The 24486-nt window shown below is 49.2% G+C and overlaps 2 protein-coding genes across 2 annotated transcripts in view; both read left to right on the forward strand.

The window, feature by feature from the left end:
• SULT4A1 (sulfotransferase family 4A member 1) overlaps positions 1–8286 on the forward strand; it is a 37915-nt gene extending 29629 nt beyond the window's left edge. Inside the window, exons 6-7 of the mRNA XM_003281405.3 lie at positions 3634–3772; positions 6680–8286. Of these exons, the coding sequence (XP_003281453.1) occupies positions 3634–3772; positions 6680–6792 (252 nt within the window). The 3' untranslated portion in view covers positions 6793–8286. The remainder of the gene's footprint in view (positions 1–3633; positions 3773–6679) is intronic.
• A 13791-nt stretch (positions 8287–22077) lies between these two features.
• The window catches only part of EFCAB6 (EF-hand calcium binding domain 6), a 295381-nt gene continuing 292972 nt past the window's right edge, over positions 22078–24486 (forward strand). The window contains exon 1 of the mRNA XM_030815402.1: positions 22078–22214. The gene's annotated coding sequence lies outside the window, so the exon portion shown is untranslated. The remainder of the gene's footprint in view (positions 22215–24486) is intronic.

Genomic DNA, 24486 nt, shown 5'->3' on the forward strand with positions numbered 1-24486 from the left:
GTGGCCCTGGGGTGGGGGTGTGTGTGTTGTGGCCCTGGGGTGGGGGTGTGTGCATTGTGATCCTGGGGTGCGGTGTGTGCGTTGTGACCCTTGTGGTCCTGGGGTGGGGTTGTGTGCGTTGTGACCCTGGGGTGGGGGTGTGTGCGTTGTGGCCCTGGGGCGGGGGTGTGTGTGTTGCAGCCTGGGTGGGGTGTGTGCATGTGCCTGGGGCGGGGGTGGTGGTGGTGTGTGCGGGCCCTGGGGGTGGGGGTGTGTGCACTGTGATCCTGGGGCGGGGGTGTGTGTGTTGCGTTTGCTGCAGTTACTCTTGGGTTCCTTTGTGCTCACACACTGGGGCCTGTGGTCAGCACGGGCCAGGTCGGCCTTCGCAGGAGCGTGGCCTTTCGGGGCTTGCTCGGTGTGCAGGAAGGACCCCGTCTGCAGGTCTGCTGCCAGCTGGCGCGTGCTGTCGGTTCCCCAAATGGGTCCTCACCATGGCTCTGTGTTATGGTGAGGAAAGAGCAAGGTCATGTGGCGGCCCAAGGTCACACGCACCATGGAGCCAACTGCTGGGTAAGCCTGTCTGACTCTACGTGGGCCTCCCACCTGTCTGCCTCTTGTCCACACAACTTGACACAGAGCCACATATAGAGTCCCTGCTCACGCCCAGAGGACGGTGTAGTAGAGATGAAGGTGTGGCCCAAGCAGGTTGGAACCCTGGTCCTGCCGCTGACCTCTGTGAAGCCGTTGGCCGTGGTTTCCTGTGGTGCTGGGGAACAACGCGGGCTCTGGACACTGGCTGCTCAGGCCAAAGTCCTGACCACCCCAAGCCTCTGTAAAGTGGGGAGGTGACAGCACTCCCTGTCACTGTGTGGCTGGGAGGACTGTGTGAGCATCACCTACATGCAGGCCTGGCACGGGCCCGCCTGGTATGTACCTTTTTGTGGAGGTGTCATGCACAGTGAGGTGTACTTGGCACACATGTGGGGCTTGACAGCCTTTTACCTGTCACATCTGGGCAGCCACCTTCCAGATCCAGAACATTCCAGCTTCTTGCAGTTGATACTGCAAGAAGTTGATACTGCAAGCCCGGAGGCCACCGCGCTTTGATCTCCCTCACCGGAGCTTGGCGTTGCCTCTTCGGAACCTGTCGGGTGTGGAACTCTCCTGGGTTTTGCTGTCTGGCTTCTGTGCAGAGCTCTGTTCTTTCCTGTGCTGTGGTCGGTGCTCCATTGCAGCATGAATGTGCCACCGCTTCTTCATCCATCCAGTGTCGCCGGGCGTGGAGGCCGTTTTCATTTTGAGGTGGTCATGAATAAAGCCTCCGTGGACGTTCTTGAGTCTTGGTGGACGTCAGTGCTTGTGCTTATTGGGCCCATACCCAGGAGTGGAATTTCTGGGGCCCTGGGTGTGCATTTGTCGTCTGGTCACTATTTTGCCACCAATGACATAGCATTGGACATGCACTGCCTAGGGCCAGTGAGGCCCCAACATGAGAAGGTGAATAGGGAAAGCGCTCAGCTGGCCAGCTGCCCACACATCTGGGGAGCAGCTGCCAGGTCAGCAATTTCTTCCTGGAGCTTCAGTTTCCTCAGCAACGACGGACTGAAGTTTTAAGGTCCAAACACACACTTTACTCCAAGCCCTTAAAGGGAAGTTCATCCTTCTCTGCCTTCCAGGCTCCCCAGTGAAAGTGGTCAGACCTGTTGCTTTCAGTCTGTCAGGGTCAAGGCCACCAGCCCTGCCTGGACCTTTAAGAGCTGCCGGGGTCAGTGCTGGGACTTCATTTTCTATCAAAGCCGGTCTGAGTGACTCAGTGGCATCCCTGGGACAGTCAGCGTTTTGCCTTCTAATTGGCATGGGTTTATTCTTTTTTTAGGAACCTGAGTAATGGCTTGTTTTAATGGAGGTCAAGTCACATTTTTAGGAATTAATATTGTTTACATCTTACTTCAGAAAACTAGCCCCGAGTGAGCATGGTTGTCTCCAGGACTGTGCTATGGGTCTGTGTGTTGCCACCCCAGGGTTGAGAGGGCATGCTTCCTGCCAGAGCGCTCACTGCCTGCGCTCCACTGCACCGCAATTACAGTGGCCCTTTCCCACGAGCCGGGCACTGTGCCAGGCACCCCTGGTATATCCCCACTTCATCCTCACAGTCATCTTGCAGGGTGTTCTTCACCAGTCATGGGGTGCCCTGACTGTAACTGTGTGGGCAGCTAGTACCTGCCCATGTGGAGGCACGACCCAGACACGCTGGCTCTGTGCTGTGGTGTGCAGCCTCTTGCTGTGGCCCCGTCGCTAGTTCCATATGGGGAATGTGCGGCTCAGAGAGGTGAAGTGGGCCGTCCCTGCCGGCTGACCTGGGCGCTCTGCCTGATCCCCGCTGTGTTTCATAACCAGCAAGTGTCCTGTGACATGTTTCTGGACGTAGCCTGGCAGAAACGCCCCTTCCTCTGAGAGGGACATCACGCCGCCATGAGCTGCCCCACAAGGATTCTGCTGACCACTCCAGCAGGCTGACTTTAAGCTGGCTGTGTCCTTCTTGCGGCGTCTCTTCTGAGAGCCAGGTTTCTTCACTCTTTCTCCATTGCTACCCTTTTTCTTTAAAGTGGAGTTCTTGGCGGCAGGGCAAGGGAAAGGGAGCTCTGTATTCCTTGGCTCAGTCTCTAATAACTATTCTTCTGACTCTGAGTCAAGCCCCGCGCCTGGGGTGCACCACACCCCTGCCTGTGGGACGCAGTATGAGGCCAGAATCAGACCTGCAACTGCTGCAGGAGTCAGCGCACTGTGGGGACCCAGGGAGGAGCTGGCGCTCACACCAGCTGACGCCCACACCAGCGGTCAGAGAACATTTTCTTGTAAGGTTTCCGAAGTACTGCATTAAAGAAATTAAATCATCTTTTCACTGTAGGACTTTTTAGAGGCTTTAATATGGGAATGTGCTTTACAAACCTTCCAGAGAGGAAACAGCCTCCAGCATTTTCCTAATGGGACCAAGGCACCTCTAGGTGACAGCTCAGGGCTCTGATTGAGAAGACGAGGAATCTCATCTCCTGGGGAGAAAGTGGCAGCAGTGTAGGGCTGGGGAGAATGGCCCCCTCAAGACTGTTAGCCACATCAATGACATTCCGCTGTCAGGCGTGGTAAAATAATGGGGCAGGGTATGGCAGGCATGGCAGAATCTTGCCTCTGATGAAGCAGGCTTCCTGCCCAGTGCAGGGCCATCTGGAGACCAGAGGGGCCTCCCTGCGCTCCCAAGGGCCAGCCCAGACGCCAGCTGACGGGCAGCAGGAAGGGAAAGAGGAGCCCATTAGGTCTTGCTCCTCAGAAGAACCATGTTCTGAAATAAGTTTTTTACTTCTTGCTCCTGTTAAAAATTAACCACAGCCTCTATTAAGACCTCATGTCTGCAACCCAGTTCCCTGGAGGACTAGGGTTTGAATTCAAGATCTCCACTTGAGAGCTGAGCACACTTGGGCAATTTCTTAACCTCTTAGTGTTATTTCCAGACAAGGCTGATGTCAGCCTTGTCGTAAGCATTAAGTAAGGAAGGCCGCGTGTAAAAAGTCCTCAGTGTGTGCCCAGCCTGGAGTCGTGTCCAGTAAAAGGCCCCGCCTCTGATGGGCTGCTCTGCTCTCTGCACTTGTCTTCTAGGACCTGGTGACGATGGTGGAGCAGCTGGCCAGATTCCTGGGGGTGTCCTGTGACAAGGCCCAGCTGGAAGCTCTGACGGAGCACTGTCACCAGCTGGTGGACCAGTGCTGCAACGCTGAGGCCCTGCCCGTGGGCCGGGGTACGTGCCCCACCCTGCCTCCCGCCCAGGCACTCCCCACCCCAGCCAGGCTGCTTTCTCTGCCTGCTTAGGGAGCCGGGTCCGGTCCCTGTTGCCCTCCCTGCTCTCCTTTTACAGCAGTCCGTAGCTGGCCATGGCCTGTGCTCTGTCAGCTGGTGCCTGTGGATGGCACAGTGCTCATGGAGTGGCGGGGTGCCCTGCCCGCTGGTGTTTGCATTGCCTCCAAGCAAACAGTGTTTTGACTTGAAAAAGTGCATTTCAGGCTTTGTGGGCGGGATGTTGCTGAGCAGGGGGTCTGCTCAGATGGCCTGAAATCAAACGCCCCACAGAGCAGATCCAGGGACTGGGTTTGGTGCTATGACATGTCAAAGCGCAAAGCATGCTGATGGGTTTCTCAGTCTCTAACTGACTTGTGGGAGAATTAAATGAAGTGGGTGGGAAGTTAGGAGACACCATTTTTCTTCCTTCACTGAGTGGAGGCTGACCAAGCATCTTCTGGGTGCAGGCAACACAGGTGAGGCCTAGCCCCACCTCGGGGCGGTGAGCTTAAGCAGACAGTACCAAGCTAAGCCGCTGCACAGAGGGAGGCCGGTTCCTGCTCTTGGCGGCAAGTGACAGTGGGCATGAGGCAGCTGGAGATGGGGACAGTGTTCCTGACAGGAATCCTTCCCAGATCCACCTGGGTTGCTCCCCCTGTCCTTAAGGGTGTGTGGCATTTGGCCTTGATGATGGAGAGCCCAGGCTCTAAAACCCCTGAATCCCAGGGTGCTGGCCTTGGCCATAGGAGGCCCCCTCTTGGTAAGTATGAACCTTATGGACACTTGGCGTGTTGGGCACTTCCTGGGTTGAGAATGTTTGCAGGGAGGGCCCAGAAATGTGGATGGGTCTCTTCAGCAGCAGCCCCCATAAGATGGAGTGGGAGATGCCTGGGGCGGATGAGAGAGATGCTGGGCTTCAGCTCAGCTCTGCTGCCCTCTGGGAACGCAACATAGGTCAGGCCTTGAGCTTCTGCGGCTTTTTGTTCTTCTCTGAAAAGGGGCTGATCATGGCTAAGGGCGGTTCTGAAGGTCAAGTGCAAAGTGCCGTCTCTATAAAGGCAGAGCAGTGGACTCCTCAGGAGGAAGTGAACTGAACCACAGTCCCTCTCGACTTCTTTCTTGGCTGCATTTTCATAAATATTTGTTATTTAACATTTATTTGCTCTTTTTTAGTTTTGCTTTTGCTGTGTTTTGTTATCCTTGGATGTGACCTTCTCCAAAATACCCCTTTTGGTTCATGTGTGTGGCGAAGCAGCGTCGAGAACATACTGTGTGCCCATATGCTCCTTCCCTCGGGTTTGCTTTATCATGGTTTACCTTGGTTTTGCTTTATTTCAGTTCTTTGATTTGTTTTCTTTTAGCACATTGCCTCTTTGCTCGGAAGATCTTCTTGAGTTGGTGAGAATGCAGGGCCGAGTAGCCAGCTGCATTGCTTAGATTTGATTCATGTCACAGCATAAATTGTCTTGATTCCAAATCCTAAACCAGGTGGGTGACTCCTCTGACGAGCTCTCAGCTGTCTCAGCTGAGAAAAATAATCATGGAAAAATAGTTTGGTTGCTCTAGTAGCTTCTAATTTTGTCCCTTAGGTATCATTAAAGAGTTACAAGAATGATTTTTCTTGTTTTTCTCTCCAACACTGATAATTTTTTGTTACCAAAGAGAAAGTCCGTGTTACGTTGGGTATTTTAGCTCAGCATTTGCAGGGTTGCAGTTTGAAAAACCTGAGGTCCTGCCTGGACAAGGACCACTGTTAATAATGGAGCTAGTGAAGGACATTTGCTGGAGACAGAGCTCTGATCTCAGAGATGCTGACAGTGGAAAGAATTCTAAACGAGCAGTTCTCTAAAAGCAGGGAGCCAGTACTTGGGTGATGCGCTCACAGCTCCCATAACCAGGAAGTTCGGAATCCCCGCTCCAGACATCTTCATAGTCACCGTTGCTATTGGACTAGACCAACCTAAGATTTTGTATTAACAAAGACAATGGGAGCAACAACTTCTCTTGTCATGTTGAGCTCTCTGTCTTTTGTTTTTCCAAAGCCTTCATAAACCAGCTTAGACCAGTGCCTGCAGTTTAGCCCACAGCTCAGCCCTCCCTTCTGGCTGCCAGGAAGAGGTCTGGGTTTCTGACCAAGCCTGGGCTAGAGCAGCTGGAGGCTGTGCCCAGACTCATTGTTGACTCAGGGAATTCTCACTGCAGTGCATGTTTTGCATCTAGTCTGTAAAGCTAGCTAATGCTACAACTATTTTATTCACTTTAAATTCCTCCCCAGGGTTTGCCAGGGCAGGCTCCTTGAAATCTGCATCTTTGGCCCAGTCAGGAGGGCTTCCTACTTAGTGTAAAATTTTCTGCACTTTGATTTTTTTTTTCTTTTCAAATTCTCCCAAAGCCAATGACGCCTTGGTGGCACTGTTGAGCTGCGAGTGGATACTGGCATGGGAAGGGCCAGGGCTGCCTGCGATGCCCAGAGCAGTGCACTCCCGCGGCAGATCACACTCGCTGCTGGGATGTTTATTAAACACCTGCCACGTGCCAGGTGCCGTTCTAGGTGCTGGGGGGAGTAGAGTCTCCCTGGTGGGCCCCAGCGGGGGGTGCGGAATGGCACCAGGAGGTGGTTGTGGCTCACTGTGCCACAGCCTCAGAGGGAAGCTGGCTCAGGTCATGTTCTGCCACATCCAGTAGTTTCACAAATGTTAGGGGACCACCTGGTCTGTAGCTCAGACGGCCCTTCCTGCCCCCATAGGCCAAGTTCAGAGGGATCCAGGAATAGATCTGGAATGTTCCAGATCCATTTCCAAGGCTTCCTTTAGTTCAGTAGCTAGCCTGACAGCAGGTGGCCCCAGCAGTTCTCTTGTTTGCGTTGCAGGAAGAGTTGGGCTGTGGAAGGACATCTTCACTGTCTCCATGAACGAGAAGTTTGATTTGGTGTATAAACAGAAGATGGGAAAGTGTGACCTCACGTTTGACTTTTATTTATAATAACAGAAACAAGAACCTGCATGCTCACAATACCCAGACACTCTACTAGCCAAAAGTCCTGTATGCATTCATTTATTCCTTGCTGGACAAACTCTGGAAGCAGCGTGTGAAACAGCGGGGGAAGGGAAGAGCGGCGTAAGCGGAGGGAGTGTGATGATTCCCAACTGAAAGCAGCTGTCTCGCCTTTAGAACGTGCAGCCTCTCCATGTCTGATTAGTCTCCACATTGCAGTTCCAATGGCCTGGACCATAAGGATAAAGCCTGTAATATATGCAACTAGAATGTCTGCCTTTTCAACCCCGTATCATTTATTGTATTTTATAGAGCTTTTCACTGGAAATCTACATAAATGTCAGTAAACCAAATAAAAGTTCATTTCCAAGGGGAATCAGGAGCGAGCCACACCCGAATGGTAGAAAGATCTCAGGGTTAACTCTTTATTTTTGTAGTTTTATTATCCAAGGCACAGCCATTCTGTTCTTACTTGGTTCTGAGATAATGGAGAGAACAGAGGATGAGTTGGGTCTGTTGGGGGGAATCTGGACACTTGTTTATTCTGACGGAGTTCACTTCTTCAGAACCTTCCTGAAATAAAGCAGAAGTCGTTCACTAGGCCTTCAGAATGGACGTCCCTCTGCCAGAGACTTCCAGTGGGCAGCTCCAAAGGCCCAATACAGAGGAGCCCGTGGAGCATGTGCTGAGGGAAGTCTGCCTGGTGGGGCTGGCAGGTGGGAGTCTAACGCAGTCAGGAGCATTTGCATGCAGTGGGTGGAGAGTCGGCCACCAAAGGACTGAGTTGCACTCGGAATTTGAGCTGAATCCACAGCCTTACTTTGTTTCCTGAAGTGATAGTCTACTAATGCTGGCAAGCAGATGCTTAATAGTAAATTTCTAAAACCCCCGGGTCTTTATCATTCAGTTTGTTCTGTGCACCTGAGGCGCTCAGCCGTGGAAGGACCATTTTGCGAGTGTAGCCCTGTTTCACTCGGATCAGGTTGGCACGGCCGCCTGCGTGTCTGTCCACCTCGTCCCTCCGTGTATCTGAGGGAGTAAAGGTGAGGTCTTTATTGCTTCACTGCCTAATTTTCTCACCCACATTCGCTGAAGCGATGGAGACTCGGGGGCCAGTAGCCAGCCAACCCCGTGGGGACCGGGGTTGTCTGTCATTTATGTGGCTGGGAAGCACCCAAAGTGGTGGTCAGGAGGGTTGCTGCTGTGGAAGGGGTCTCCGTTCTTGGTGCTGTATTTGAAACGGGTGTAGAGAGAAGCTTGTGTTTTTGTTTGTAAAGGGGAGAAGCGTGGCCAGGCAGGTGGCACGTGGCATCGCATGGTGGGCTCGGCAGCACCTTGCCTGTGTTTCTGTGAGGGAGGCTGCTTTCTGTGAAATTTCATTTATATTTTTCTATTTTTAGTACTGTATGGATGTCACTGAGCACTACACATGATCCTTCTGTGCTTGCTTGCATCTTTAATAAAGACACGTTCCTGGCGTTGCGTCGAGCGTTTGTGCTTGTGGGGGTAGAGGGGATCCCTGCAGCGGTGCTGTCGGTCACCTGGACAGGCACGGAATGGGAGAGAGTCCTGGGCAGCCCTCGGCCTAGTCCTTTGTTATTTTACACAACAATCCACAGAACATCCCTGAACGTCAGAGCCCTCTAAGCATAAGCCAGTGGTTGCCTGGCATTTTGATTTCACAGACCAATTGTGATTCCAGAAAGTATTTTGGGGACCAACATAGCATTGCCATACACACACACACACACACACACACACACACACACACCTTGCCAAGCAAGACCCTCAACTCTCAAATGGTAGCCTTCAGGTGCTGCCCCTGCCCGGGCTGGGCGGGCCTTGCTGTCCTCCTGGCTCTGACACCAAGTCATTTGGAGTTCACTTGTTTTCCCTCGACCCCCCGCTCTTCATCTGAAAAGGGATCAGCACAGATTCCACGGTTCTCTGACCTGAAGCAGGTAAGTCAATTCCTCTGGTCCAGTGTCACGATTTACACAGTGGTGATCGTCATTGCCCTGCTCACGTCAGAGGATGGTTCTAACAACAGTGACGCTCCTTTGTGAGCATAAATAAAATGAGTCTGTGCTGGCCCCGTCCTCCTGCCGGCCAGCCAGGCTCCTGGGGTGGCCAAGCTGCAGTTGCCAGCGGGTGGTGGGGAGGTGCGTGAGCACTGCTAGGTGGGCATCCACAATGTCTCCAGTACTGCGGAGAGACCCCCTCAGGTACAGGCGCCACCATGTGCAGGCCCTGTCCTGGGAGATCTCAGTGGAGATCGGTTTTTACCCACCTCTCTAGGCCGTGGGGCAATGGTGTTTGTGGTGGAAGGAGGGAGCCTCAGGTGTCCAGCAGCTCTGCCTGGCCAGCTCCGTTCTCCCGTAGAGTTTGGCTCCATTCCTGCCCATTGACATCCTCTTCCACTCTTTACTGTACAACGTGCATTTTAAGACAGGGAGGGCCTCTGGGTCAGGTGGCCCAGCATGACCCAGCTGAGGAATAGCCTCTGCGACATCCCTGACAAGGGACATCTTGTCCCCAGTAAGCTCACCAGCTCCTGGGACAGTCCCTCCACTCTGAGCCACCCTCTGCAGCCGCCACCCCAGCCAGGGCCCTTGGAATCATCACTTCCCTCACCTGAGCCGCCCAGCCCTGCCTCCTCTGCTGGGCAAGTGCATCCCCCATGCACCCCAGCGATCCCTGCTTTCCTCACCGCCCCACCTCAGTGTTGTGTGGCTGTCTCCCTCGGAGACAGAGACGTCCTGAGAGTGGGGACTGCACTGTCAGGGCTTTCCTACTGTTCATGCTTAGCCTATGGAGGCTGCATCTTCCCAAACAAGACGCAGCCTGGGCTCCTGTCTCCTCACTCTGGCCCCCCACTTCCTGCCATTGCCCCCACTTCCTTAGTGACATTTCTTTACTGCCAGTGGCTCAGGTCCCGGTCCTTCCTACAAGTGCAGCCTGGCTCGTGGTCTTCCCCATGTCCGGAACATCCTTTCCGAGGTCACTGGCTTTCCAAATCTAGGTGTAGCTGTGTTTCCGGTGCCCTTCCTTCTGCCCTTCTTTCTCTGTCCCAAGCCCAGAAACGTGGTGCCCACAGAGCTACTGAGACCCTTCTTTGGCACTCCCATCTCTCCCTCTCTTCCTGCGTCTCTTGGGCATTTAGGAGCACCTGCTCTGCAAGGCCCTGTGCTTGGTATTCTCCACCTTCTAATCAAGTTCCCTCCATTCCATTCCCTCCAGGCTCTGCTCTCGGCAATCGCCCACATCCTTATGGAAGGAGGCGTGGCAGGGAGCAGAGGACCTGGGCTCCAAAGTCCCGGCTTTGTCCCTGGCTGGCTCCATGACCCAGCCACGTCCCTTGCCTTCTCTCGGCCTGTCTCAGTATCTGTCACGTGGCCTTCCAGGTTTCTTCTAGTTGTCAGAGTCTCCAGTTGATGGCTAAGTGGGCTTTCCTGGTGTCCCTGGCAGCACGCTGCTTTGCCCGTTTAAACACACACCTCCATAACAAACGGGCAAACAAAGGGGGCGGGGTGGACAGTAAACACCGCAGAGATTCCAAGTGGTGGCTTCAGGGAGACTGCTTAGTGTGAGAAGTACGCATGAGCTGGGTCTGGAAATGGGGCAGGAGTCAGGGAGGGCACACACCAGGTGGGCAGAAACAGAATATGCCCAAATGAGGACGGAACCCTTCCCTGCCGGGAGTCGGGCGCCAGCTCCAGTGCTGTTCTGTCCCTATTTGTGGGACTGCAGGGAAGTTCCCTTTCATGTCATAATGAAGAGGTCACAGACCAGGTGTCCTAAAATTCCACCCAGCAGAAGCATGCTGTGCCTCTTAAGTGTGGTCGCAGTGTTCAGTGACTCAGCTCCAGAGAGGAGCTGATGGGTGTGGGAGATGCCGGCTTTTCAGCTGATGACAGGCCCGGCCGGCAGGAGCAGAGAGAGCCCAAGGCAGAAGCACCTGCCACCCAGCGTGGGCCACGGGCACCGTCTCCAAGGCGTGCTGAGCCTTTGCCAAATCCACACATCAAACGACAATTTGATTCTCACACTTGGATCCCCGAATGCTAGCTGGCACTGACTGTCTGAGCTCCAGCCCTTAAATCTGTCTCCTCACCACTGAGAAAGGAGTCTGTGCTCTATTAAAAGCATTTTTTAAAAACCAGAGAATGCTAAATGTGTTTGAAAAATAAAAATCGACCAAAAAATACATTTTATCCCTCTTTAGAGTTGTTATCTTTACATATATTCGTGGTGCTGGGCACCAGCTGGGAATGCAAGTCTGAAGATTGCGTGAGCAAGGCCCCCTCTGCAGAAGCAGAGACTGCATCGGAGCCAGCCAGAGACTCTTCCCCAGTCCACACATCCCTAGATACTGAAGTGAATGGTTGAGGGCCTTTTCCCTGAGTGTTTCCGTCTCTCAGGTTGACCCTTTACAATCCATAGTACATGCAGTTCCCAGATGGGGAAAGAATCTCTCAGATCCAGTTCGTGGCCTGGCACCCATCTCACTGCCAGAGAACCGCGGCTGTCTGTGCCCTCCGTGTCCCAAGTATGCACTTCCCTCTGCCTGGGTTGCCATTCCCCGACTTGACCCAGCTTACACTGATTCAGTGTGATCCAGGCATGATCTACTCCAAGACGCCCTTGGGCACAGTCCAGGCATGATCTACTCCAAGAAGCCCTCTGCCAAGGGTAGGAGCTCAGAGCTCCACTTTTGGTTAATATTACACCTCCCTTAACATATCCCGGATACATGGCCATCTGCCCGGAAAGCTTCTTGAGGCCAGGGCCGTGTCTCTGTCATTTTCCTTGGCATCAGGAACTTAGCACAGAAGCAGTGCTCTGTGAAGCCTGATGGCTGGGAGCATTCCCAGAGTCCGACGGATCCAGCCTTGCCTTGTCACGTCAGCTGTGTCCAGCTGCCTCCACTGGCTATGCACTTGGAAGGCCGTCTCTGGCCTAGCCACACTGCTCACTCTGAGACCTTGATCTGCACTTCTAACGTTCATTTCCTTAACTGCTATGGACCGTTTGGCCCCTTGGAAAGCCTTCCCCGTTATCTGTAAGTGCTGCCAATCCATGTCCACCACATGCCTTGGGCTGGTTTAAAAACGCAATCTCCTGGGGACACGTGAATGAATCCCAGCTCACTGCCATCCAGGACACAACTAGGCCTCAGTTTTTACCAAAGACCTTGGGCGGGGGGGGGGGGTCACCAGATCCGGCAGGCAGGCTGATTTTCAATGGGTGTGGCTGCCTCCATCCTGCGTCTCTATCACGCCCGGACTCTGCAGAGGAAGAGAAGGCCAGACCATTCCTTAGCCCACAGAAGGAGTGACTGGCATATCCTCACTCCCATCATGAGACGGGATGCAGAAATGCATATCTTTTTTCCTTAGAAGTGTGCCAGCAGTTAGAGCCTTGAATTCGGAAAGTGTGATGATTCCCCGTGGTGGTATATTGGTTTGCATTTGCTAACTGCTTTCAAGTTTTCTTTCCTGAGTAGATATTTCTAGTCCAAGTAGGCTGTGAGCAGAGTGTGCCTCATTCATCCCTCTGTTCCCATACTGTGCATTCGTTCCTAACAGGTAATCCATAAATGCTTGTTACCTAACTAAAGGCAAATTAAATGCTAAACAGCACTAATGACAAGCTGTTGCAAGATCCCGGCTCTCAGCAAAGAATTACTTGTGGTTGTCAGGGGCCTGCCCGTTGCCCAGGTGTAGGAAACATGAAACTGTTCTTTCCCAACTGCTTCTCTATTCCAGAGGTAGCGCAGTCTTCTAAGATTGCTGCAATATAATGTTTGGGGGGCAGGTTTCATTAAAATTCTTTTTTGAGACAGAGTCCCACTCTGTCACCCAGGCTGGAGTGCAGTGGCGCCATCTCAGCTCTCCTTAACCTCCACCTCCCCGGGTTCAAGCGATTCTCCTGCCTCAGCCTTCTGAGTGGCTGGGATTACAGGTGCCCGCCACCACGCCTGGTTAGTTTTTGTATCTTTAGGAGAGACAGGGTTTCACCATGTTGACCAGGCTGATCTCGAACTCCTGACCTCAGGTGATCCCGCCGCCTCGGTCTCCAAAGCACTGGGATTACAGGCGTGAGCCACTGCGCCCAGCCAAGGTTCATTAAAATTCTAAATACCAGTGTTCGACACCATGGAATCTTGTTCGGGAGCAACATAAGTGGATTTTATTCTTCTTTCCATCAAAGGAAACAACCAGTAGCTATTAAAGGAAATTAAGAGCTTAATAGTATATCAGTCCCTTAAAGGGAAAGCGAACATGCCTAGGTGCTTTGCTGAGCCTGTGGAGAGCCGCTCTCCATGGAGGATCCTCAAATAGATCCTCAAATGGCCCCCTGTTTACAAGTAATCATCAATTATTTGTAGTGACAACGTTTAACATGTGCAATTTGGTTTCTGGCTGACTGAACTAAAATGAGCAGCTGCGTCATCTGTCAAGGTAAATATTCGAGAGAGAAAGCAGCTATTTTAGTAAAGAAAAAAAAACCACAGTAGCTTTTCCAAAAGAGCTACTTATACCTCATTTATTTTTATGTCATATTTTTTTTTTCCTCCTCAGGACAGCTGAAGAGAGTCTTGTCTCCATTTTATGAGACTACCAAAAGGACAGCAGTCAGGGAAGCAGATTTCTGAGAGGGAGGCTCTCCGCTTCCATGCGGACGCGCTACGCATCCCTGCCACGCACTTGCTCTTCCTCCCTTCTTTATTAATAGACATGGTGGAAAACAGTACTTAACTTCTTCGGGGCTAATCAGCCCCTGCTGTTTCTTTCTCCACATGAAGGCATAATCTGCATTCGTAACATCATCATTGATGCCTGTGAGATAATTACAGGCTTGATCTTACGGCCCAGTCTCTTAGGTGTACAGAATTGTGGTGAAAACCAGCTCCAAGCCCCCAAAACCCATAGGGTGGGCAGAGGGTGATTGTCACACAGCTCTCCGTGATCCCAGAGTTTCTTCTTGAATACTGAGGGAATGAGCCATCTGTTGCATCTGAGTGTAAAGACATTTTCTCCAACGATTCATGGTTTTCTTTTCAAGATTCTCATCAAAGGTCTTGAGCAGCAGACTCATGCCATGGGTGTAAATAGCAGAGATGGTAATGGTTCCTCAGGAGGTGAGTTTACTGGCTTCAGTGATGCTGAATGGTATCTAGGAAAAGGTAGCACCCTCACCCACCAAATCCAGGCTTCAGCCTGTTGGAAGTGGACCCACTGCAGGGCACCTAAGGGAACCATCAATGTCTTCTGGAAAGCTTTTTTCAGAGTAGACAACAATCTCCTCCTACAAACTGTTCCTTGGGGCCACTGTCACATTATACAACTCTGGTCTATTCCATCAAAGATCGAACCTTATTGAATAGATTTTAGGGGTTCATCTAGATAATAAATGAGGGAAATTTCAGTTTCTGTAAAAATTAAATCTTCACATGGAGGTGAAATGTTTCCTGGAACAAGGAAAACCCTCTGATTGAAGATGATCTTTAAGGAGAAAAAAAAGAGAATCACATGACAAAACTTCATGACGGACTGATCTAATTAGTCATTTCAACACACAGAAAAATCGTCCTTGGGTTCAAGGAAATCAGCAAGGGTTTTGAGTTTCTGGATTCTTGGCTACATTGATCCAGTTGTACACCACTTATGTGTGCATCACTGTTGTTGTTTGTTTTTTTTTTTTTTTTGAGACGGAGTCTCGCTCTGTTGCCCAGGCTGGAGTGCAGTGGCGCAATCTTGGCTCACTGCAACCTCCGCTTCCCTGATTCAAGCAATTCTCCTGCCTCAGCCTCCCAAGTAGCTGAGATTACAGGCGCCCACTACCACGCCTGACTAATCTTTGTAGTTTTAGTAGAGATGGGATTTCACTATGTTGGCCAGGCTGGTCTCGAACTCCTGACCTCAGGTGATCCTCCTGCCACAGCCTCCCAAAGTGCTGGGATTACAGGCGTGAGCCACCATGCCTGGCCTTCTTCACTGTTGAGAGCAGGCCAGTGCAAGAGACATTAAGGTATTCCCTACTAGAATTCCATGTTTGCCCACACAGCCAGACATTGGCCAGGGTTTGTCACCTAAAATTATCCCTCAGGTTTTTTTGGATTGAAGATGCTTCCAGGACTGTGAGACAATACATTTCTGTTGTCCAAGCCGCCCAGTCTGTGGAAATTTGTTAGTGCAGCCCTATCTAATACAACTCCCTTTCTCAGATTCACTTGCTGTGCACGTTTTGCCCCAATTGCTTTATTATTTGCTATCTATCAATACATAATTTTTTCAGAAGCATTTGAAAGCAAGTTACAGGCTGGGCACAGTGGCTCATGCCTGTAATCCCAGCACTTTGGGAGGCTGAGGCAGGCAGATCACTTGAGATCAGGAGTTTAAGACCAGCCTGGCCAACATGGTGAAACCCTATCTCTACTAAAAATACAAAAATTAGCTGGGCATGGTGGTGTGTGCCTGTAATCCCAGCTACTTGGGAGGCTGAGGCAGCAGCATCGCTTGAACCCAGGAGGTGGAGGGTGCAGTGAGCTGAGATCGCCTCACTACACTCCAGCCTGGGCAACACAGTGAGACTGTCACAAACAAACAAAACACCAAAAACCATTAAAAAAATGGAATTATCTTTATTTTGTTTTTTTTCCCTAATGTCTTCTTATGATAGGATTAGGTGATTCATTCCAGATTAGAATACTATAGAAGTTGCTCTTTTCAACGGAGGTTGTCCTTCATATTACATCTGAAGCCACACAATGTCCATGCTCCTTGTTGGCAGTGTTAATTTTTACTATGGTGTCCAAGCATTGTCCATCTTTCTTTTGTATTATGACTACTTTTTCTCTTGTAAGTAATAAGTGATCTGTGGGACTATCCTTTAAAACAATGCAAATATCCTGCTCCCCATCCAAACAACCCCGAGATGAAGCACCCATGAATGATCCTTGCCTGAATCAATCTTCACTCAGTGGTTGCAACATGATGGTTTTTCAGCTCTAGTCCTCCTGCATGACCATTTGTCCCTAGGCCTGCTTTACTGTAAGCATGTGCCCTCCCTTGTCCTGCATTTATTCTATCTGTCCATCCCTCCTTGGCCTGGACTCATGACTCCTATTTCTTTTACTGTCCTTCATTATTATGGCCAGCAAGAGCCCCATTCAAGCTGGTTTCTGGGCTTTTGACCATAGTGATCCTGGGGGGAGAATGAGGTTATAGGATGGTCACAGTGGCCTTGCATGCTGTTTTAAAGATTTTTATTTTTAGCATAAGAAGGCTTTTAAGGCAAGGTAGTGCAGGGGAACTTGGAGAGAATGGATGAGATTGGTACCATGTACGTATTCTGGCGTTAGAACCAACAGGACTTGCTGAAGCACTAGATGTGGGGTATGAAGTAGTGATCATTGAGGGATAACAACAAGGCTTCCTAGTTTGAGCACTGCCTTGGAATAGGTGAGTGAGGGCAGGCACAGTAGCTCACACCTGTAATCCCAGCACTTTGGGAGGCCGAGGCGGGTGGATCACGAGGTCAGGAGTTCAAGACCAGCCTGGCCAACATGGTGAAACCCCGTCTCTACTAAAAGTACAAAAATTAGCTGGGCGTGGTGGCTCATGCCTGTAATCCCAGCTACTTGGGAGGCTGAGGCAGAGAATTGCTGAAACCTGGGAGGTGGAGGTTGCAGTGAGTCGAGATTGCACCATTGCACTCCAGCCTGGGCGACAGAGCGAGACTCCGTCTCAAAAAAAAAAAAAAAAAAAAAAAAAGTAATAGGTGATTGAGGGAGGTGAGTGGATCAAGGGCGATATGGATGGCTTAAGTCTGAGTGGTCTCCAGTACATTCCAGTAGAGGGGTCAGGGCTGGTGAGAAGTGTAACAGCAGGACCTATGACAGGGTCAGAGGGGCCCTAACATCCAAAGGCCACACAGAGGAGGGAAGTCACCAGTGGGGCCCAAGAATTGCGTAGTTGGTGTGGTATTAGAGAAGCCTGAAGTATTTCAGGTAGAAAGGAGTGATCAACTGGGCTGAATGCTACTGAGAGGTCAAGTAATGTACGGCCAAGCATAGAAGAAATATTTGTGAGAATGCCAGTTACCAGGCAATGAGAGTCACACTTCTGTGAAATTTGGTAACTGAAAGACAGCATGTATAGACAGCTCTACTGAGAAGCAGGTTAAAGAGGAGCAGAGAAATGGGGTGGAAACCAGAAGATCTTTATTTTTTTTTTAAGATGTGACATACTAGAGCATGTTCCAAGAAGGAGGGAAAGAGAGAAAGAGAAAGAATGAGACTCTTGGCTATCATGAGAGAGGGAATAACGGAAGCCCTTTTGATCTCAGGACCAAACTTTTTGGCCTTAGGATCCATTCACATTCTTAAAAAGTATTGAGGATCCCAAAAAACTTTTATTTATGTTTATATCTATCAATATTTACCATGTTAGAAAACACAATCGATAAAAAATTTAACTCATTAAAAATAATAAACCCATTACATGTTAACGTTCTCTAATGAAAAATTATACTTTCCAAAAAAGTGAAAAGAGGGGCAGTTTTCTATTTTTGCAGATCTGTTTAACATCTGGCTTAATACAAGACCGCTGGATCTCTTATCTTCTTTTGCATTCAATTTGTTGCAATATCACACATCATGTAGCTTCTGGAAAATCCCTCCATATACTTATGAGAGAATAACAATGAAAAAGCAAGTAAAGTCTTAGTGTTTTATGAAAGCAGTTTTTGGCCCCATGGACAGTCTGAAAGGGTCTCAGGATCCCCAGACCACACTTAGAGCACTGCCTATAATAAAGAAGGCAAATGGGGAGGGATCCAGGACACAGAGGGACTGGCCTCTGTGAGAGACCCTCTTTTGGGACAAGAGCAAAAGAGGGGATGAATGCCAAAGTGATTGTGAAGGAGTGTATTCCATTCTTACGCATTCCATTTTCTCAGTGGGATAAAACCCATGGTCATCGAGTCAGGTGAGGAAGTAGTGGGGAGGTCTGAGACAAGCCATGGGAAAGAATTCTCTTGGTGAACAGGAAAACTAGCTGGCCAGTGAAGTATAGTCAGACTGCCCAGCAGGGACCGCATAGTATCCATCTTTGCAGCACACACCAGGGCACCTAATTGACCTGCCGCAGCCATGTGTGCAGGGAATTCCAAGCTGCACACGTCCGCCTGGCTGCTTCTCTCCCACAGTGAGCAGTGTGGCAGGGTGCCTAAGAGCAAGCTCCCTAGGTTCTCATTCTGCTCCTACTCCAGACTGGCAGCGTGTCCTTGAACAAAATGCTCTGTGTGCCTCAGTTTCCTATCTGAAAAATGGGAATAACCACAGCACCTACCTCACAGGGCTGTTGTGAAGACAAATGAAGATAACAATTACATGCAAAGTACATACCTAGGATGGGTGAGTGCCTGGCAAGGGAAGTGCTCCATAGTGTCAGCGACAACAATTACTATCACTCACATGATTTATGGCGCTTCCACTCGGCCCTCTGTCTTAGTAATAACTCACTCATTTAGCGAATATCAATGGAACGGATGCCTACTGTGGATATGGGCGGGGGCTGAGGCCACAGCAGTGAGCAAAGCAGGCGAGCCCCTGTCCTCACGGGTTGTCTCCTCGAGCAGACAAGCGGACCCAGTGAGACCCGCTACCTGGTGGCACAATGCAAGTCCCCATGACTGCTCACCCTAACGAAGGCGCAGGATGCGGTAGGGGCTTTGCGGACTTTACTCCAGCCAATCCTGACTACAGGCCCCAGTGGGCACGCTTAGCCTTTTACAGATGGAGAGTCTGCTTCTCAGAGCAGGGGGCTGATCTTCCCCCGGCCACACGGCCCTATGCAGTTCGGTGGGACCGGGCCGACCGCCCAGCTCGCGCTAAAGCCCACGTAACAGAAACCCGCTCCCATGACACGGGTCGCCAAGGTTCCCGCTCACCAGAGAACGGGACTTCCGGCGGAAATTTCTTCCGGGAGCAGAGCCGCGGAACGGACCTGGCCCGGCCCCTCCTCGTTCATCTCCAATTGACCAATCACAGCTCCGCTTCTTGCCAGGCGCGTAGGCTCATTCTCCAATCAGCGACTGCCGTCGTCTCTCGGGCAACAGCGTCCTAGAGACGCCGAATGGGCAGCCCCTCTGAGACCCCGCGGCTTGGGGGTCGGCGCACGCGGGTGCCGGCCCAGCTAGGCGGAGAATCGAGGAGGGGTCCCCGGTAAGGCTGTATTCGGGGTGGCCACGCGTGTGCGACAGGCCGAGGAGGGGCCGGGCGGGCAAGCAGCTCTGTGGGTCTCACTGCCCTGAGAAGGCCGGCGCTGCCGCCCACCCCTAGGGACGAAGGGGTGGTGATTCGTTTATTCACCCAGCAGGTGTTCATGGCGCGTCTGCTTGTGCCAGGCATGTTGTAGGCCCTGGGGCCCTGTGGGGAATAGCAGGGCCCCTGTTCCCGTAGCTTACCTGATATGTGGAGAAGAACGATAAACAACGCTGACGGTGGTGACGTCTTCTTCCTCCCTGCATCTCTGTGAGAATCAGCTAGGAAATGTGTGTGGAAACGTCCTAAATCTCTCCAGTTTACAACATGTCTCAGATGCCCCTGATTTCATTTGTTCCCACAGCAGTCTTGTGAATACCATGATAGACTCTCTCCTGTGGACAGACGAGGACTTGAAACCTATGGGGTGAAGGGGCTTTTCCAAAGTCACACAACTATCATAGGAAGTTTCTGAGCCAGAATTCAAACTCATTTCTGTCTCACGGCAAAATCTCTGCTCTTTTACACTCTTCTCCCACAGCCTGCACATAAATTACCCCTGCCTCCCTCAGAAATTTTGTTTGGAAGCACTTTGTGAGGTATACATCTGTATAGGGCTTACTTGAAGGTTGTCCAAATCACCCCTCTGTCTACTCCCTTCCTTTCTCTCCAAATCTTTGCCTTTCAGGATGTCTTGCCCCTGTTAAGAGGACTCTTTTCTTTTTTTTTCTTTTCTTTCTTTTTCTTTTCTCCCTCCCCTGCTCCCTTCCCTTCCCCTTTCTTTCCTTCCTCCCCTCCTCTCTCCTCCCCTCCCCTGTCCTCGCCTCCCCTTCCCCTCTGCTCCCCTCCCCTTCCCTCCCCTCCCCTCCCCTCCCCTCTCCTTTTCTTTCCTGATGGAGTCTTCCTCTGTTACCCAGGCTGGAGTGCAGCTATCCCAGCTCACTGCAACCTCCACCTCCCGGGTTCAAGCGATTCTCGTGCCTCTGTGTCCCAAGTAGCTGGGATTACAGGCGCCTGCCACCACGCCCAGCTAATTTTTGTATTTTTAGTAGAGATGGGATTTCACCATGTTAGCCAGGTTGGTTTCAAACTCCTGACCTCAAGTGATCCACCCGGCTTGGCCTAATTTAATATGTGCTCCTAAATGGGTGGCCTTAACAGAAATGCTGTAAATAAATTCTACTTTCATACACTACAGTTCATATCTTTTATCCATTGCCTTCAATTCAGCAAACGTTTACTTGGCTAAGTTCTAGGGGTGTGAAAGTGAGTCAGAAATGGCCCCTTTGGTTATATGTGAAGATATTTGCCTCCTATCCAGTCTTATTGCACGATCCTTTAAGGATGAGGATTTTATTTTAGTTATCTGTGCTTTCCCTTTTTCCTCTATGCTCATTTTAATGCTTGGTTCATGATAGGTGATCATGGATATTTATCAAGAAGTGCTTACCTGAGACTGTAATACAATTTCGCTCTCCAGGGAAAAACTGCCCTGTTCCAGCTATCTACTTCCCCTTGTACAGAGATCTCTATAGCACCCATGCTGTGATCTCTGCAGCTGACTGGCACCTGGAGACAGAACCAGCTCCATGAGGATGTTTAGTAGCCTGGTGCCTGCCCAGATCAGGAATCTGGTGGGAGGCCACTGGTTGTTAACAACTGAGACAGGTTTGAAAAGACTGCGAATAGAGATAACATGAATATGATACCCTTTCAGTACTAAAAGCTTCATTTTCTACTTTTAGTTTTGATCTTTCACTGCTATTTTGTTTATTTTGTTTCAGGTACCATTTGTTACTTTTTCTTTCCATCTCTTTGTCCACAGTTTTACTACTTCTATTTCTACTACAGCAAATACTACTACTACTACTGGCTAATACTAATTGAACACTTACTATGTGCCAAGCACAGTTTGATCCCTCATACTTTTTAAATTTAGTCCTCACAAGTTGGCTATGAAAAAGTACAAGTTGGGTGTGGTGGCTTATGCCTATAATCCTACCACTTTGGGAGGCTGAGGCAGTAGGATCACTTGAGGCCAGGAGTTCGAGACCGGCCCAGGCAACAAAGTGAGACCCCCCCATATCTATGGTGGCATGTGCTTGTACTTCCAGCTACTCAGGAGGCCGAGGTGGGAGGATCACTTGGGCCCAAGAGTTTTAGGTTGCAGTGAGCCATGATCATGCCACTGCACTCCTGGGCGACAGAGTGAGACCCTGTCTCAAAAAACAAAACAGGCTGGGCACGATGACTCACGCCTGTAATCCCAGCACTTTGGGAGGCCGAGGCGGTTGGATCACCTGAGGTCAGGAGTTTTGAGACCAGCCTGGCCAACGTGGTGAGACCCCATCTCTACTAATACAAAAAATGAGCCAGGCATGGTGGCAGGCACCTGTAATCCCAGCTACTCCAGAAGCTGAGGCAGGAGAATCTCTTGAACCTGGGAGGCGGAGTTTGCAGGAGCTGAGGTCACAGCATTGCACTGCAGCCTAGACAACAAGAGTAAAACTCCATCTCAAAACAGAGAAAACCAAAACCAGACGAAAAACCAAAAGGCAACAGGGACACAGAGAGTTTAAGGGACTTAACAAAGCTGATAAATGGTAGTGAGTATGGCTCCACCTCCAGGACTGCCTGATAATAACCTATGTTCTTGATGAGTACGCTATCACTCAAATATTTATATATTCTACAAGTCCTGCCAAGGACTTGAGATGACTTGTAAGAATAACTACAGTGTGATAAAATAGAAACATGTAAATCAGAATCATTAAAAATATAGACAGAATAGGAAGGTATCAGAAAGGAGGAATACTCAGATCATCTATAATGGTTAATAAAGTTGGGCTGGAAATTTAGCTGGGAGCTTCTTGTCAACTCATGGAAAAATAAAAGTAAAAAAATAGAAGGTAATAAAATTTATTTTTTTTCCAGGGAAATAAGGCCTTTTGATTCATCTGGAAAAATAGGTCTAACCTATTTCTAAAATAAATTTCTCACAGGGCTCATCACAGAGGATTGGAAGGGCCTAGATTACTGCCCAATGACAAAAGTGTGGGCTTAATGTCCTCACTCTTCAGGGAGAGAATGTGGACTCTAGCATTTGAACTGAATATTTGAAATTGAAGATTTCTGAATAGTAAGTTTTCAATAACACCTTCTGAATGTAGTTTTCCCCCTGGGACATTGTAAATGGTGTTATCCTGCATCCTGGGTTGGTTTCAGTCATTTGTTTGCTCATTTACTTAGCAATTATTCATTGAGCACCTGCCATATGCCAACCCCTGCCTAAGCACTGGGGATCCCTGGGCAGTGGTCATCTCACTGCCTTGGCACTCCTGGTGTTTCCATCCTGCCAGTTCTTCCTGCTGGGTTTTTTTCTGGACTCACTTTTTGTTTTTTTCTGTTATTTTATTCTGATATTCTGACACCTATAACTGTATACCTTTTTTATTTTTTTTTTTGGCCAAATGCTCTGTCTGATTTATCTTTCTGTATATCCTCGGGACCTAAAAATAACAGCTACCAAATAGCTAAAGCTCACTGTGTGCCAAGCACTTCACGAATATCACCTGTGATCCATCTACACCTTTAGAGCAGTGGCATTTACCATTTTGGGGTCACCTGCCTTTTGAGAAGTGCTCTAGAAAAATTATCTCACACACAGTTTTGCATCTCAGTAAGTCTGTAGGGCTATAAAAGCACACACATGGACCGTGATTCCATGTTAAGAATACTTGCTTAAAGGAGAGATATTCCAGTTGTCCCTCAGTATCTGTGGGAGATTCGTTTCAGCACCCACTCGAAGATACCTAGATTCATGGATGTTCAAGTCCCTTATATAAAATGGTGTATTATTTGCATATAAGCTACATAATCCTCCCATATGCTTTAAATTATCTCTAGATTACTTACAATACCTAATGCAATGTAAATGCTATGGAAATCATTATACCATATCATTGAGACAAGGAAAAAAATCCATACATATTCAGTACAGACATCAACATCCATATTTTTCCTGAATATTTTCAATCCACTGTTGAATCCGTGGATGTGGAACCCATGGATATGGAAGGCAACTGTATCTCCCTTTTTCAAATGAGGAAACTGAGTCAGGAGGCGGTTAACTTGCAAGTTCTTGTGGTAGATAGTGGAGCCAGTTTGACCCTATGCCTGCTTGATACCAAAGCTTTTGATTTTTCCGCTGTCCAAGAATGTAGATGCTCAGTAAATGACCAATGTATATATGGAAGTGTGTGGAAGGCTATAAAGGGAACTTGATAGTTGATGTGTCCCAAAATATAACAGAACATCCATTTGATATCAGTACAGACAAGAAGATTTTTCTCAAGTGTTTGGATTTAACTGCCAAAACCTTTTGTGTTGCTTACAATTTTTTCCAATTTAGTCGAGTGATAATTTCCACACCCCCCTCCATGATACAGTTCCAGCAATTTTTGCTTCTGGTGCCATTTCTATTTGGCTGTGCACACTTTTTACTCTTGTGTTGAATTATGTTTTCTCTTGATGCCAAGGCAGATGGATGGCACTTTTGTTATGATTCTGATATAAATAGCATGTGTTTAAAACTGGACATCAATACTTCTCTGGCAAATAAACAAATGTATCAGTGAGATAGCCTTCTGATTGTGTTTTTCCCCTTGGTTAAGAAGTGTATTTGATGGTCTGTGACTTGATGCTTATTTTGGGGGTATTAATTTTTATGATCCTTGCCAATTTCTACCTCACCAAGTTCTGAAGTAATCACATTCATTAATGTCTCAAAATTCTCTTTATTTTGAAAACCTCAGCTGAGGATGGTGTAAAGTTAGGGGTGAGCTACAGAACTCCTCATAGTGCCTTGGTCGTACTCAGAACCTTGTTTAGCTTTCAAAATCAAGGGTAAAATTAGCCTAAGCTTCTATCCCTTGCAGTCATAGTGTTGATAACTGCGGTCCATCAAGAGCAAAGATTAGTGGGGTGCTTACTGCATGCTATGCCATGTTGAGTGTAAAAAGGTAAGTGGAGTCCACTGGAGGGACTTGTTGTCTAGCAGGGGCCAACATAAAGGTCTGGAAGCAGAGAATCAAAGTGAAAATTGAGGTAGGACTAGAGGAACAGATGGGAAAATATTATAACTTTTACTTGATATTTTACCCACCACATCTGCAGCCCCACGGCAAAGTGATGGAATTATGAGTGGCTTTTATCTTTTGGTTCTTTTCTTTATTAAATGAAACAGTTAGCAAAGCACACCTATAAGACTTCAGTTCTTTGTAAAGGCATGATTAATTTTGTTTAAGGACAATAGGAAGGTCTCCTGAAGGAAGGGGATATACCCTCAGTTTTGAAAGATTAATTGAAGTGTGCCAGGTGCAGAAGAATGAAGGAAATTCTAGCACAGGCAT

This window comes from Nomascus leucogenys, chromosome 7b, assembly GCF_006542625.1.
Source record: "Nomascus leucogenys isolate Asia chromosome 7b, Asia_NLE_v1, whole genome shotgun sequence".
Lineage (NCBI taxonomy): Eukaryota > Metazoa > Chordata > Mammalia > Primates > Hylobatidae > Nomascus > Nomascus leucogenys.